General features: G+C 38.1%; 1 protein-coding gene across 1 annotated transcript; it reads right to left on the bottom strand.

Annotated features, from left to right (window-relative positions):
- Nucleotides 1–1,926: 1,926 nt before the first annotated feature.
- Nucleotides 1,927–6,417, bottom strand: LOC110210221 (beta-defensin 106A-like). Its single transcript, XM_020989065.1, has 2 exons — nucleotides 6,351–6,417; nucleotides 1,927–2,063 (listed from the first exon to the last, which is right to left on the bottom strand). The coding sequence occupies exons 1-2, from the start codon at nucleotides 6,415–6,417 to the stop codon at nucleotides 1,927–1,929; spliced, it is 204 nt and encodes a 67-aa protein (XP_020844724.1).
- Nucleotides 6,418–17,145: the final 10,728 nt, after the last annotated feature.

Here is a 17,145-nt window from a genome sequence, read left to right as displayed (position 1 = left end):
TCAGGGGTCTTCCTGTTTCCCATAGTTATACTTTGACCAAGTCCATGTGACACCAAAAATTCAACCCACTTGGTTATTTGGCATTTTATATCATGTAGGGCAGTGTTGTCAACCTCAAATAGAAATGAGGACCACTAAACCATACACAGGATCCCTGCAGGATGCATATTACCTTAGAAAACCACACATTAACATTATCTATGTTCTATTATATTTTTATTTATTTTGTTAAAATATTTCCCAGTTACATTTTAATCAGGTTAGGTTTGTACATGGGAGTGTTGTTGGCCACAAATAAGCAATTATCTCATAGAATTGTTTATTTTTCTCTCACATGCAAAATTGTCCCATAGATACATCTTCAATAGAGCTCACTCATTTTTTACTTGTCCAAATGGTTTGGAGGCAAGATCATTTTCAGGTTCTTCTGAGTGACAAAGAATTAGAATGACAAGCATATGGATCATATTCAATAAGATCTTTCATAGTAAATGATTTTTTTTAGATTGTGGACTGGATTCACAGACAACATCCCACCTGGGACCTAGTGGATCCTATCTGCCCTTAGTCTGTCTTACTTTAAAAATTCAAATTGCATCTTACAGAGCATTGTATTTCTGCATAGCACTATATATTTTAAGATCTTTTCTTTGAAAAGAGTGGAGTTCATTTAAAATTATACTTTTCCATAATACTGAAATGTTAGTTGCAGATTATTAGAAATGATCATCAGTAATAATATCAGTAATAAGAAAATATATGGCTAACTTTGCAGCATGTGTGTAATAATCTTTTTTCTTTCTAATTACTAAAACATTATGATTAGTAATAAAGATTTTTGTGATTACTGAGAAAATCAGATTATTTTCCACAGCACCCAAGAAACTACTATACATCCCTAGGGTGCTTTGCCATATGCTGTCAGAAAAAGGTTAGTACATCAAAATAAAATCTATTCATCATTCCAACTAAATTCATAGCCACAGTAGTAAATATGCTGAAGCCATAATTGTTAAGTGGGACTAGATCAGAAAAGCCCAAGACCCTGAGACCAGACAAAGCTATTGGGCTGGGTCTGATAGTGGGGAAAGCTTTTAGCTGGCAAGTAAAGAAAAAATTGGAGGACAAAGGGCACATGATTTTGAGGGCATGATATTGAAGGAAACAATGATGGATTATAGAGACTCTATTAGGCTGGTAGCTAGTCAGTATCTGAAACATCTGGTGGCAAGGAATAGGAAATTAAATTTTGGTAATAATATAGGTAAGTTGGGTAGGACTCCAATGCCCAGTGGGCCTGGAAGAATAAGATATGATCTTAGTCTCAATCTATCCCTCTTTAGGGGTAGGTAGGTGGCAGAGTGGATAGAGCACTGGGCCTGAAGTCAAGAGGACCTCAGTTCAAATCTGACCCCAGACACTTATTAGCTATGTGACCCTGGGACTGAAGAACTAGAAGACTGAAGAGACAGGCAGCATGCCATGCCCATTATTATAGGTAGCTGGGGAAAAGGAGAAACCTAAGTAAAATAATAACCTTTGGGAGATCAAAGGAGAGCCATATGTATCCTCTTATCTCATTATTCTTGGTGAATCTAATTGTTCTTGAATCACCCTTGGTGGTGGTTGTGGCCAGCTTTGCAAGGGGCAGGGGTGAGGGTGGGAAAGTTCAGGCCAAAGTTTTCCCATGTTACTTCTGTTCTCAACTCCCTGCCTAAGGAGATGATAAACTCACTGTGCTGGGTTCCTATGTCCATCTCCAAATGGGTAAACAGGTGTTTTGTGCTGATTGAGGACTTCTGATTACAGAGGCAAGTACATCAGAGTAGTGGGGCAGCTAGGTTCGTCCTGGTGATCTCAGAGAGAATTGGAGACTTTGATTTGAAGACTGGTGGCCAATTCAGGAACCCAGAAGATCCTGTGTAGTCACTGGCATGGCTCCATCAGCTTGCAGCATTTCTGAAACTTGTTGCAGAGAGCAGCAAGCTCTTCATTTTTCCGGCACTGACTCACACATCTCCCCTGGTATTTCTGACATTTCTCATCAAGGAATCCAGCCCCAGCTATATAAGTGAAGAAGTCACAAGAATTGTTTCCATAAGAAAACATTGCTGGTTTTCAGATATAATTCCAGGGATGAGCTGGTCACAATGCCTGAATAATTGTTGCCAGCCCAGCCCTGACCTTAATAAGAGGAGAACTAGTCAGTGCTGTCTCCCTGATGTGATTCCTTCCATGTCAAGAGGTGTACAGAGAACACACTTAGACCTGAAGTCTATCACATAGGAACACTAGATATGACATCTTCAAAGCAAACAGCTGTCTTCTCCTAAAGATTCATCTGGAGATTCATCTGGTTCCCCCATGCCTAGAGTGCATACTCCTGGAAAATCTGTCTCATGGAATCCTTGGTTTCTTTGAAATCTCAAGCACCACCTTCTACATGAATCTTTTCCTGATCCCCATCCTCTCTCCTAATTGTTAGTATCCTGTCTCCCAACATTCTCTTGTATTCATTTTACATATATTTTTATGTACATATTGTACATGTCCACATTATCTCCTCTGTTAGAATCTAAGCTCTTTGAGGATAGGATTATTTTGCTTTTGACTAGATCTTTCACAGTTAGCATAGTGCCTGGCACATAGTGGGTATTTAATAAATGCTAAATCCCACTTTATAGCTGCTAGGAATATGGAATAGGCTGTTCTGTAAATATATAAGTTCTAGACTTTCCTTACTGCTCCCAGACTGTATCACCAGGGCTGAGATTTGCTTCTGAAATTCGGGAGGAGACAGGGAGGCAATTCACAAGATATTCTCTTGTATAAGCTACAAGCAATGGATAAAAGTAGAATATATTTATTGACCAAGGGTAGACCCTGGGCCTATTCCCTTCGAACTCCTAGGATGGATATGATGATGTGCTTTCTCTGTCATCATTATCCCTCTCTCTTCTACTTCCTCTTCCCTTTGTCTCATATCTGTCTGCTAGGTCATCTCTTTCTTACTACCTATTAATAATTAAGCCTTTAATTGGCTTATAAGCTACCCCTTTCCCAGCTCATATCAAGAGGTATAAAAGAGGAGTTTGGGGAGCAGAGACAATGCTCCCAATACCCTACCTATGTGGCAAGCCTTATTCACAAAAATTATAATTGTGTCACATAATATGTCTCAAAGCACAGATCTCCAGGAGAACATATGCCATGATTTCTTCTATTGATAACTGTCCCTCTCACTCCAGGGCCCTCTAGTCATTTTAGGATTTTACACCAATGGAGGTGCCCTCTCTCACAAGAGAATAACTTGGAATTTCTCCCAGTCTGTATTTGACCTATTCCCACAGAAATACCCATTTTACCTGAGTCAGCTTGAGCCAAAAAGAAGAAAAGAGCAAAGAGAAAGGGAATGTTCCCCATAGCAGAAATCACCAGAAGATCAGTAGAGATCAGAGCACTCCATGAGACCAAGCACTCTTGTTTATAGTTCTTTCTAGGCCAGGAAGTCATTTTGATCAACGAAGCTTATCAGAGATAAAAACTCTTCCAGGGTCTACTCAACCATGTCATCAGAAGGTGAGCCATCACCTTTGCTATTGCACTCTGTGGGTGTCATTCAAGACACTGGTCTGGAGCCCTTCCTTTTCTCTAACTCTGAAACAGAGAAAGTGGCTTTGCTCCTTTAATTGGATACCAAGAGTGGAGGCATAACTTTGCCTTAGAAGCAAAAAAATAAAGTGTAACAGCCTGTGAAATTATAATGACCAAGCTCAAGATGAGAAAATGCAGTTCCCTTATTTGCCAAAGTGAGGAGGTATGGATGTAAAATATTAAACATCCCATCTCATCTTTCAACTGAGGTGTTCCTATTACTGAGCTACTTTTTTTTTTCTCTATCCTTTTCATTTTGTGTTACATGTGTAGGAGAACTGGTCTTCAACCAGTCTCTGAGCCCAGAAAGCCCAGAATGCAATCACAGAGTAAAGGGCAGATAACAAGCTGTTGAACCAAGTATAAAGGTTAAGTCATACTCATAATTCCTTTTCAAAGTGTGAACAAGTATTTCCTTCACTGGAAATTGAAAGGAGAATCTCTGGGATGTTGCCTGTAACTTGCATCTACACTCCTAGGTTGGGACCTTAGAGGATGATTACTACTTTTTTTTTTATTAATTTATTTTGATTTATCAACAATCACTTCCATAAGCCTTTGAATTCTAAATATTTCTCCCCCTCTGTCCCCCCTCCCTCCCCAAGATGGTGTATAATCTGATATAGGCTATACATATAGATTCCTATTAAACATATTTTCACATTGGTCATGTTATAAGGAGGAATTAGAACCAATAGGAGGAACCACAAAAAAGAGGAAACAAAACAAAACAGGAAAAAAAAATAGCAAATGGTATGCTTCAATGCGCATTCAAACTCCATAGTTCTTTCTTCGGATGTGGATAGTATTTTCCATCATGAGACCTTTGGAGACGTCTTAGATCCTTTCATTGCTCAGAAGGGCTAAGTCTATTAAAGTTAGTCATTGCACAACATGGCTATTATTGTGTACAATATTCTTCTGGCTCTGCTCACTTCACCCAGCATCAGTCCATAACAAGTTTTTCAAGGTTTTTCTGAAGTCTGCCTGTTCATCATTTCTTATAGTACAGTAGTATTCCATTACATTCATATACCACAACTCAGTCATTCCCCAATTGATCAGCATCCTCTCAATTTCAATTCTTTGCCACCACAAAAAGAGTTGCTTCAAATATTTTTGTGCATGTGGGTCCTTTTCCCATTTGTGTGATCTCTTTGGAATACTGCCCTAGAAGTGCTATTGCTGGGTCAAAGGGTATGCACATTTTTATAGTTCCAAATTTGGGCATAATTCCAAATTGCTCTCCAAAATGGTTGGATCATTTCACAACTCCACCAACAATGCATTAGTATTCCAATTTTGCCACATCTTCTCCAACATTTATCCTTTTCTTGTTTTGTCATGTTGGCCAATCTGATAGGTGTAATGTGGTACCTCAGAGTTGTTTTGATTTGCATTTCTCTAATCAATGATGATTTAGAGCATTTTTTGTATGACTATAGCTGACTTTAATTTCTTCATCTGAGAACTGCCTGTTCATATCCTTTGACCATTTATCAATTGAGGAATGGCTTGTATTCTTATAAATTTGCCTTAATTCTCTATCTATTTTGGAAATGAGGCCTTTATCAGAGACACTGGTTGTAAAAATTCTTTCCTAGTTTTCTACTTCTCTCCTAATCTTGGTTGTCTCTCTCCTGATGATACAGCCTCCTTGGCCACCCATTCCAGCACTGGTTGTAATTTCATTCACCTCCCCCTCCCCTGCCACTAGTCATGTTGGAGACCCTACTCTTCATTGCCGCTTCCAAGCAGTCCCTGTACCATAATCACTCAGTAACCTTTCCTCTTTTGAGGTTCATTCAATCCATATCTACAATCCAATAAAATTCTGGTAGCTGCTGTTTAGCAAAATCTGCAGATCACTCACCTTTGCAGAGAACACAGGGAAAAGAGTCATAGCTTTAGAATGGAACATTTAGGGGGAAAGGTTGAGAGGATGGGAACAAGAGAGCAGGCATCAGGCGATGCAGAATGAGATTTGAATACTGACAATTGAGGGGCTCAGAATCACTGGAATGGGGAGGGTATAACTTGGTGGGAAGTGGTTAATCATTGAGGAATAAAATCAGGTAGAATGAGTTCCCCCAAGGTGAAGAAGGTGGGGGTGGGGTCAGTCAAGTAATAACCCAAAGGTTGCTAGATGGTAGAGTGGATAGAAGGCTGGAGCTGGAGTCATAAAGACCTAAATTCAAATTCTGACTCAGATACCTACTAGCTATGTGACCTTGGACAAGTCACTTAGCCTATCTCTGCCTCAGTTTCCTCATCTGTAAAAACAACATATAATAATAGCATCTACTTTCCAGAGTTGTTGTGAGGAGAAAATAAGAAAATATTTGTAAGGTGCTATATAAATACCAGCTATTACAACTACTACTACTACTGCTACCACCACTTAGAAATTCCTGCGGTTTAGTGTCAAAGACTACCCAAACAAAAACACTTTCCCCTGCTCTCTACTCTCCCATCCCTATTCATCTCGGTAGTATGCCTCATTTGTACCACTACTACTCTTCTCTCTCCTTCCATATGCCCTCTGGAACCTCATTCTATTGCTAACTAAGCAATGATCATTGTAGAACTCTTCCTCATACTTCTTCCATCTCCTTGCAATTAAGAAAACAGAGCTTCCCTCAATGGACACAGTGTCCCTGTCCCTTCTCCAGAATCAGAAGTCCCTTCTCTCATACTCTTCTCTCCACACCCAAACACAAGGATACTGAGTGAGTAGAAGGATGCATACTCATTGCTCCTCATGGCCACTTCCAAATACTCTCTCTTCCACCATCACTCAGCAACTTCTCCTTCCTCTATTTAGATTTATCATCCTTTCTTTCTGCTGAGGGCAGTAATCAACCAATTAGTCCCTCAGGTTATTCTTCTTCCTCAGAATCCCATGTATCTTCTTCTCTAATCCAACTCCTGCCTATACATACACATATATGTACATACATATGTATATGTGTACATGTATGTATAGATTATGTGTATATTGTGTGCCTATATACATGCATGCGTACAAGTATGTGTATGTATACATATACAAAATGTAGACACTAATGTCCCTTCAAGCATGCTATCCCAGGTCATCAATTTCTTCAACTACTATGAACCTCATCATCCTTCTAGTTCATTTGCATATGAAGATGTTCATGCCCTTGATGTCATTATTCATGAGTAGTATTCCATTTCTACAATCAAACCTTCAAACCCCTCTAAGTATAAACTCTTGTCCCTCCATCTTTTCCTTTGCTTCACGCCCTCATAAACCTATTCCTTATGTCATTATTCATGAGTAGTATTCCATTTCTACAATCAAACCTTCAAACCCCTCTAAGTATAAACTCTTGTCCCTCCATCTTTTCCTTTGCTTCACGCCCTCATAAACCTATTCCTTATGTCATTATTCATGAGTAGTATTCCATTTCTACAATCAAACCTTCAAACCCCTCTAAGTATAAACTCTTGTCCCTCCATCTTTTCCTTTGCTTCACGCCTGCATAAACCTATTCCTTATCCTCATCCCAATTTCTAGTCACTCCTCCTCCTCTTATTTCCTAGTCCATCAATGTTGCTCTCACCTTTCTTTTAAATCTCCATGCCAAAACAGCCAATTAGTTCAGCTTCATGCTGTCCCCAACCTTTGAATCCTTTCTTTTCCTTTTTTTTTTGACACATACATTTCCAAATCCCAGCCCTGAATTAACCTCACCATTCTCCTTCATTCTTATTTAGATGCTGCTGAGCAAGGAAAATAAGTCACACAAACAAGGTGACTGAGTCTCATACAAATTTACAGGATCTAATCTTAACTACTACATGGTAATTCTTTTGCTCTCTCCTGATTGACTATCACACTTCCCAAAGCATCTTTTTCCAAACTTTCTCTCTTCCAAGCCACTTCTTTCCTCCCACTCAGCAGGAGACCTCATCTCTAACTAGAAAATTGAGGCTTTCTTTTAATAATTCCCTTTTCTCTACAATCTGACTTTAAATTCCCACTGTTACACATTTGCTCCAGTATCAGAAAAAGAAACAGAACTTCTCCTTACCACTTACATTGATCATTTCCTCTCCTATCTCCTTCTGGAGCTTGCCCCTTCAATCATCTCCATTCTTTTTAGATATTAAACATTTATCTTCTGGCTCCTTCCCCCTTACCCTAAAATCAGAACAAATCTCCCCCACTCCTACAATTCCTTCACTTCATCTGCCAATGCCTTAAATTATCATAATAGCTCACTCTTCTTTCACTATACAATTCCTAGTAGAAAAACTATATACATTGATGTCTCAACTTCCTCTCTTCCCAGTGACTTTTCAACCCCTTGTAATCTTACTCCCAACCCTATGCTCAAATGAAACTATTCCATGCAAGGCTATCAATAATCCCTTAAATAATTAATACAATGGACTCTTCTGAATCCCTATCATCCTGAAATTTCTGTGGTTTATGACACTATTGACTCCCACCTCTTTGACACTCTCTCCACCCTGGTATTTCCAGACATTGCACTCTCCTGCTTCTCCTCTATGTGTCTGAATATTCCTTCTTAGTCTCCTTTGTTGGATCTGATGGGGTTATGGGATTCCCACTGGACCCATAGAAGGAAAAGACCATGTCTTTGAACACAACCTAGCCCCAGAACTTTACCACACAGGCCAGACCACTTAACTCCTTTCATTGTCTGCCTCTGGCCCACCCCAGGCTACCTGACACTCCTTAATCCCATTCAGACCCTTTCTCTGGCTATTTACCATTCCTTAATCCCATCCAGATCCTCTCAGTCTTTTTCTGTATAAAAGTATCAATCCTATCCTCATCAAATTCATAGATTTACTAAGAATCTTGCCCATCTAGCCAGTGTTACAACAAAACCTCACTACTCTGACTGAAAGAAGCTTGAGTGGTTGAATTCTCTCAAGGCAGAGCCCTTATACCCTTGCATTTTGACCTTCCCAGCACCCCAAACCACAACAAATCCTCATTTGTGTTCTGCCCCTCATACCTTGTCCTGCTTTTTCTCTTTGCTTCCAACAAACAAACAAATATTTACTGAATTCTGCTATATGTCTAGTCCCATGTTAGGGTACAGATCTGTTCTTTCATGACCACCTAAAAAAACCGGTCTGTGTAGTATATTTTCCATTTTTTCACAGAATCATAGACCATTAGAGCTATCCAAAGATGGAATAGGCTACCTTGGGAGGCAGCAGGTTCCTTCTCACTTGATGTCTTCAAGAAAAGGTCAGACGGCCACTTAGAGGGAATATTGTAAAGGTATTTCTTGGTTAGGCATAGATTGAATTATATGGTCTCTGAGTTCTTTCTGAAATTCTGTGATTCTATGAGTGGATGATTTATCCAAGAAAAATAAAGCCTTGAATGAAAAGAACAGGGACAAGGAAAGATCCTTGAAAAACAGTCGTGTGAAAAGTTTGGGAAAAGAATGATAAACCAAAGAGTAGAACAGGAGATAAGAGAACATGTCATCTCTTAAACTAACAAGAGAGGGTATTCAGAAGTATTGAGTAGAAGTGAGTGTTCAATAGCCAAATGCTACAGAGGGATCAAGGAGAATGAGTTGAAAAGAACCATTTGATATGTCAATTAGGAGATCACTGATGACATTAGAAAAAAGCATTTTGGCACAGTAGTGGGGGAGGAAGCCAGATCATAAGAGGCTGAGGAGAGTGGGAGATAAAGAATAATGAGTCAATTTTTTAAAAGAAATTTAGAAGTCAAGGGGAAGAGAATCAATCAGCAATCACCTACTATGTGGCACAGAGAGGTAATTAAGTTCTGCCTGATACATACTGATTTTGTGAAGATAAGCAAGTCATTCCATTTCTCAGTGCCCCAGGCAACTCTTTCCAAGACTTACACATTACAATGGTGGAAAGAAGTTCCTAGACCAGTGAAAAATCATAGGTCCACTACTTATTCCCATACCTTATCTCTGTTGGGTATTGGCAATACATATATAAAACCGAGAAAATCTTTGCCCTTAAGAAACCTGGATCCTGAGACACATGTTCATCTCTAAATGAATGCAGGTTACAGGCAAAATAAACAGTGATTTGAGAATGGCACTAAGAGCTGAGGGGGATCAGGAAAGGTCTCTACAAAGGAGAAGCAATTGAGGTAAGTCTTGAGGGGAGTTAAGGGTTCCAAGAAGCAGAGATGAGGAGGCAGAGCATTCTAGGCATGGAGATAATCTATGAAAAATCAAAGGAACAGGAGACGCAATGTCAAGTTTGGGGATCAGAAAGTAGGATAGGACAGCCTTGCTAGCGCGTAGAGTGTGTTGGGAGGATTAATACATAACAACCCTGGAAAGGTAGACTAGAGAGCCATTCCCCCATAGATAAATGGTCAAAAGATATAAAAAGGCAATTCTAAAAAAGAGGAAAACAAGCTACCATGATCATATTTTTTAAATGTGCCAAATCCATTATCAGTATAAAGCAAGTTAACACAACTCTAAGGTTCCACCTCACACTCTTCAGATTGTCAAACATGACAGAAAAGGAAAATCACAGGTATTGAAAGAGTGGTGAGTGGATAGGCATGCTAAAGCACTATTTTTGAAGCTCTGTATTCATCCAGCCATTCTGAAAAGCAATTTAGAACTACACATCCAAAGTCACTAAATTGTACGTAGCCTTTGACCAAAAGATACCACCACTAACCCTGTATTCCAAAGAAGTCAAAGGCACATAGAAAAGACATATTATAAAAATATTAATAGTAGTAAGATGGAACAGTGGATAAAGCACCAGACCTGCAGTCAGGAAGACCTAACTCAAATCCAGCCTCAGACATTTGCTAGCTGTGTGACTCTGGGAAAGTCACCTAAGCCCTATTTGCCTCAATTTCCTTATCTGTAAAATGTGGATAATAACAACACCTATCTCCCAAGTATATTGTGAACATAAAATGAGATAATAATTGTAAAGCACTTAACATAGTGCATGGCACATAGTGTGCACTAGATAAATGTTAGCTATTATTCTTATCATCATCATTGTTATTAGCAGCAGAAGTATACTTTTTATTATAGCAAAGAAATGGAAACAAAATGTATGTCCACCAACTGAGGAATAACTAGACAAATTGTTGTGTATAAATGTAATGAAATATTATTTCACTCTAAGAATTGCCAAAGGACAAATTCAGAGAAACTTGGGAAGACTTGTATAGACTGAAGCAGAGTAAAGTGAGTGAAAGCAAGATACTCCCTCACATGTCTCTCTGCCATTGCCCTGGACATCTCTAATCCCTGGAATAGCCTCCCATCTTAGCTCCGTTTCTAACAGTCCTTTTCTTCCTTTAATACACAGCTCAAGCTGTGGCTTCTGCTCAAAGCCTTTCCTCATTTCCCCCAACCTCTAGTGCCCTTCCTTTTCATTTTACATTCAAGTACTTTATATATTTGTGTTTATTCACAATTGCTTTATGTTATATATGCATATATAATAACATGTATACTTACTGTCATCCCTATTAGAATGGAATCTCTTTAAGTGTAGGGATTATTTATTCTTTACATTTGCATCCCTAAAACTTAACATAGTGCTTTGGTACATTTTAAGTACTTAATAAATATTTGTTGATTTATTGATTCATAAGAATTGCAATGATTGAAAGGAAACCAAATTTGAAAAACTTAAGAACACTTATTATAACAATGGCCAATCATGACTTGAGAAAAGTAATGATTAAGTATGATTCCTTCCTCTTGGCAGAGGGACTAACAGAGCAGAATGGAACATTTTCAGACAAAGTTAATAGAAAGATTTGGGGTCTTACCTGTTACAAGGAAGATCTTCTACTGGTGGCTATAAGGGGTCTGTTAAGCATTGTAGGGAAGGAATTGTTGTGTAGTAATAGTGATGCAACAAAAAGAAGAAAAGAAAATAGGAGCATTGTTGAAACATTAAAATAATATGCAAAAAAGCAAAAGTAAGCTCAGAAGGAGACACAGGCAAGCAGGGCAGTTTATTACTAATGTATTACATGTAATATTTTTAAGAACTACAAAATAATTCATAGCTTCATCTTTAATCCTCTTTTAATGTTCTTTGTACATTGAAGTGTCCATGTTTGTTAATATTTAAGTTCATAATTTTAAAAAATAATTGAAAAAGAAAGAAAAAAAAAAGCTCTGCTGTAGCAGAGGTATCAAAGGCAAGGTGGCCAGTGGGCTGCTTTGTGGCTGACAACACACCCCATCACACAGAAACATATTAAAATGCAATTGGGAAGCATTTAATAAAATAAATAAAAATACAATAGAACATAGATAATGTGAATATGTGGTTTTCTAAGTCAATATGGATCCCATAGGATCCCTTAGCATCCCTTTTATGTTTGAATTTGATACCACTGGGCTGGAACCATCTTGTAAAAGGTTTTAAATGCCGAAGATAAGAATTTGTATTTTATCTTAAAAACAATAGGAGCCACAGAAAGATGAGATGGCAGTTGGGTGGAACAGAAGGGTCAGTGAAAGGCTTTTTATTACTGGGGAGACATGATCTTATCTCCCTCCTCCACTCTAGTCCTGCATCTTCAGCTGCTAGCTGCTCTATTTAGATATCTTATAGTCTTCTCAAACTCAACATGTCCAAAACAGAACTCACTCATGATCTTCCTCCCTCCACCTCCTAACTTTCTGATTACTTGTGAAGGCACCACCATCTGCCCAGTCCCTCAGCTTCACAAGCTCGGAGACATCCTCGACTTTTCACTCTCAATCACCACCACCCTAAACCCAATAAATTGCCAAGTTTTGTCAGTTCTACTTCCCTATTTGTCCCCTCTTTTGTATTTGTACCATACTCACCATAATCAAGGCAGCATCACCTCTTGCCTGGACTTTCAGGATAGACTCTTGATCGTTTTACCTGCTTATAGTCTTTCCCCTTTCCAGCCCCATTCTTCATTCAGATATGAAAGGGATTCTGTTTTTCTCAGTTTTTTTTTTTTGTGGCCAAAAGATGGGATGAGTAGAAAGAGTTGCTTGAGCAAAAGAGGACATTTAATAGAAAGGACTTTGGCATGAAAAAGAAAAGAGGTAAGTGCTACAGTGTAATGGTTCTTAGGCACATTATTCTCCTTCACACTTGTGTTCCCACCAGTCTGTTATCAGTATCAGAGGCAGCTTAAATGGTGTAGTGGATAGAGCACTGGGCCTGGAGTCAAGATCTGAGTTCAAATTTGACTTCAGACACTTGCTAGCTCTGTGACTCTGGGCAAGTTATTTAATCTGTGGTTGCCTCAGTTTCCTCAACTGCAATATGGGGATAGTACCTCCCTCTTTGTGAGAATCAAATGAGATAACATTTGCAAGCACTAAGCACTGGAACATAGTAGATGCTTAATTAATGCTTGTTTCCTTCCTTCCATTATAGCATATTCCATCTCCCATATCTATGCCTTTGCATAAGCTGCCCTCATGCCTGGAATCCCTAGCTTTCTTCAAGGCTTAGAACTACAGCCTTAAAGAAATAGAGTGACGGAGCAGTGGAATAGATTAGGTACACAATATGCAAGAGGAAATGCTTGTAGTAATTTTGTGTTTGATGAATGCAGAGATCCAGACTTTTTGGACAAGACCTCACTAATTGACAAAAACTGCTGGGAAAACTAGAAAGCAGTTTTGCAGAAACTGGGTACACACCAACACCTCACACCGTATACCAAGATAAGGGCAAAATGGGTACATGATTTAGACATAAAGGGTGATACCACAAGCAAATTAAGGGACCGTGGAGTAGTTTACCTGTCAAGTCTATGGATAAAAGAAGAATTTATTACCAAATAAGAGACACAGAATATTATGGAATGTAAAAGGGATAATTTTTATTACGTTAAATTAAAATGTTTTTGCATAAATAAAACCAAAGGAGCAAATATTAAAAAGAAAGCAGAAAACTGGGGAGGGGGAGGGATTTTATAGCAATTTTCTCTGATAAAAGCCTCATTTCCCAAATATATAGAGAATGGAGTCAAATTTACAATAATACAAATCATTGCCCATTTGATAAATGGTCAAAGAATATGAACAGGCAGTTTTCAAATGAAGAAATCAAAACTATCTGTGGTCATATAAGAAGAATGGTCTAAATCACTATTGATTAGAGAAATGCAAATTAAAACAACTCTTAGGTACCACCTTATACCAATCAGATTGGCTAATATGACAGAAAAGAGCAATGACAAATATTAGAGGGAAAGTGGGAAAATTAGGACATTAATGCACTGTTGTGGAGTTGTGAACTGATCCAACAATTCTGGAGAGCAATTTGAACTATTCCCAAAGAGCTATCAAACTGTGCATGCCTTTTGATTCAGTAGCCACTACTAGGTCTGTATTCCAAAGAGATCATAAAGGGGGGGGGGGCGGGGAAAGAACGCATATGTGTAAAGATATTTATAGCTGCCCTTTATGTGGTAGCAAAGAATTGTAAATCAAGGGATGCCCATAAATTGGGGAATGACTGAATAAGTTGTGGCATATGATTGCTATGAAATATTATTGTGCTATAAGAAATGATGGTCAGGATGCTTTCAGAAAAACCCTAGAAAGATTTACATGAGGTGATGCAAAGTGAAGTGAGCAGAACCAGGAGAACATCATACATGGTAATAACATTACTGTACAATGTTAAACTACGAATGACTTAGCTATTCCCAGCAATACAAAGATCCAAGACAATTCTGAAGATTTATGATGAAAAACATTATCCACCTCCAGAGAAAGAACTAATGGAATCTGAATGTTGATTGAAGCATTTTTAAGTTTATTTTTCCTGCAATTTTTTGGTCTGTTTTCTTTCACAACGTGACTAATTATGGAAATATGTTTCTCATGACTGCACATATATAACCTTCATCAAATTGTTTACCTTCTCAGTGATGGGGGAGGTGAGGGAAGAAGAGAGAAAAGTTGAAACTCAAAATTGTAATTAAAAAAAAGGTTACTTGGAATTGGAAAAAATTTTATTTATATATATATTTATATATAAATATATATATTTATATATATATATACATTTATATATATATATATATATATATAAACAAGAGCTCCATCCTGATCTCCCAAGTTGCTAGTGCTCTCTTTACCCCTCATCCCTGGTAATTACTTTGCATTCATTTTTTTGTATTTTCTTATCCGTATTTATGTTGTTTCTCTCCAATGGGTTGTAAGCCCTTTGAAGGCAAATTTCCTTTTTTCTTTATATCCTCAACTCATAGCACAATGCCTAACAAATGCTTGTTGGATGAATAAATGAATGAATGAATGATCTAAGGCATTTAGCCAAGAATCCAGGTTGCAGACTTGAGACCTCTTTTTCATTTCCTGTCCTAAGAGAATAAAGGTCAATGAAGTAGTACAAATCTAAATTTGTGGTTTGGGGCTTCTATCAACTTCCTGATCTTTAGCAAATACAACTAATGCTGTCTTCTTTGAATTCAAACTTTCTTAAAGCCAACTAATCTCACCAGGAAGGAATAGGCACTTTGGGATGTTTGGCTGAAAAATCAAAGGAGTTTGATTCCTCTTCCTACTCATTCTTTGTCCTGAGACAGTCATCCATCCATTGCCTTCTGTATGATGAAAATTCATAGACCATGTGTTTTCTTTTGCAACAGGACTAATATGGAAATATGTTTTGCATGACTGATCATCTACATCAAGTTCCTTGCCCTCTCAAGGAGGGGGGAGGAGAGGGAGGGAAAGAGAGAACTTGGAACTCAAAATTTAAAAAATAAACAAGTGCTAAAAATTGCTTTTAAATGTAATTTTAAAAAAAGAAAATATTTTTAAAAGAAAAGAAAATATTTATAGAGCAGATTATTCTTAATTATTAGACCTAGTTAATCCTCAAGACATAGACCTGGCTATTCCTAAAGAAGTGCCCCCTGAACTTGTGATGGAAAATACTATTGACATCCAAAGAAAGAACTATGGAGTCTGAATGCAGATTGAAGCATACTATTTTCACTTTTTTTGTTTTTTCTGGCTTGTCCCCTTTTGTTCTGTTTCTTCTTTCACAACATGACTAATGTGAAAATATGTTCACATAATTGCACACGCATAACTTATTATCAGATTGCTTGTTGTCTTGGGGAAGGGGAGGCAAGGAGAGAGGGAGGGAAAAAAATATGAAATTCAAAATCTTAAAAAAAAAAGAAACGAACATTGAAAACTATCTTTACATGTACTTGGAAAAAAATAAAATACTATTTACCAAAAGAAGTGCCCTTGCATGACCTCAGTAAGCACCACTTCCATTGCCCGATGTTGGAATTTTGTCTCTCAGCTTCCTGCTTCCCAGGGCCCTTCCACAGCATATAGGACACAGGAAGAAGAGTACTTGGTGGCAACATTAGTAATTACATCTCTAGTATCATTTGATGACAATATCCCAAGGTCAGCCTAAGAAGCAGATAGGAATAGCCAGAGTTTATGGCCATCTTTGTAATATAATTTGAAAGACTGATTCTGTGCAACCTACAAGTAGCCCTCTAAATATCTCCCAGATCTGAGTAACACAGTATCTAAAGTTTCACCATTAGAGATTCATTTTGATGAGTTTCCTTCCTTTTGGTTGTTATTATCGCTCAGTTATTTCAGTTATCATCTGATTCTTCATGACCCCATTTGGAGTGTTCTTGGCGTTGGGGTGGCTTGCCATTTCCTTCTCCAGCTTATCTTACAGATGAGGAAACAGAGGCAAACAAGGTTAAGGGTCACACAGCTAGTAAGTGTCTGAGGCCAGATTTGAACTCAGGAAGATGAGTGTTCCTGACTCCAGGTCTGGTACACTATCCACTGTGCCACCTAGCTGACCTCCCTGCTGTATGGCAATGGGAAAATCACATAGTGATTATGGGCATTCAGTCCTCAAAGAGTGTAGAGAAAATGTCTAATACAGTGAAAAAGAACTGGGTTCTAACCCCAGGCATGCAACGGCACACGCAATGGCAACAGCACATGGATGACTTTGGACATCAATTAACTTACCTGGACCTCAATTCATCATCTATAAAACTAGGGAATTGGACTAGGTGACTGCTAAGATCTCTTCCAAATCTAATCTATGATCTTGTGATCCTGTGCCAGTCTTGCTTGTATCATTTATTCCATGTGTCTTCCAAAGAGGAACTATCAAGTACACCTGAGGGCATTCTCTGGGTCATCAGTTCCACATGCAATCTGTGTATTTACTATTTACTATTATCTCTGTGCTTCAGGAGCCTTGATTATTCTGGGTCTTCAATAGAAATCAGATTTTCCCAAAATAGCAATAATATATTAAGTTTATTCACATGAGGATATTAATGAGACAATATAAAATGATAAAACCTTCAAATAATTAAATTAATTAACAATTAATTGCTAATTAATAAGAGACAATATAAAATAATGAGAAAACCTTCAAATGGAGAGTCAGGACACCTGGGTTCTT

The sequence above is a fragment of the Phascolarctos cinereus genome, unplaced genomic scaffold (assembly GCF_003287225.1).
Source record: "Phascolarctos cinereus isolate Bilbo 61053 unplaced genomic scaffold, phaCin_HiC Scaffold_2;HRSCAF=192, whole genome shotgun sequence".
Lineage (NCBI taxonomy): Eukaryota > Metazoa > Chordata > Mammalia > Diprotodontia > Phascolarctidae > Phascolarctos > Phascolarctos cinereus.
Note: the sequence above shows the minus strand (reverse complement) of the source record. Positions and strands in the feature narration are given on the sequence as shown.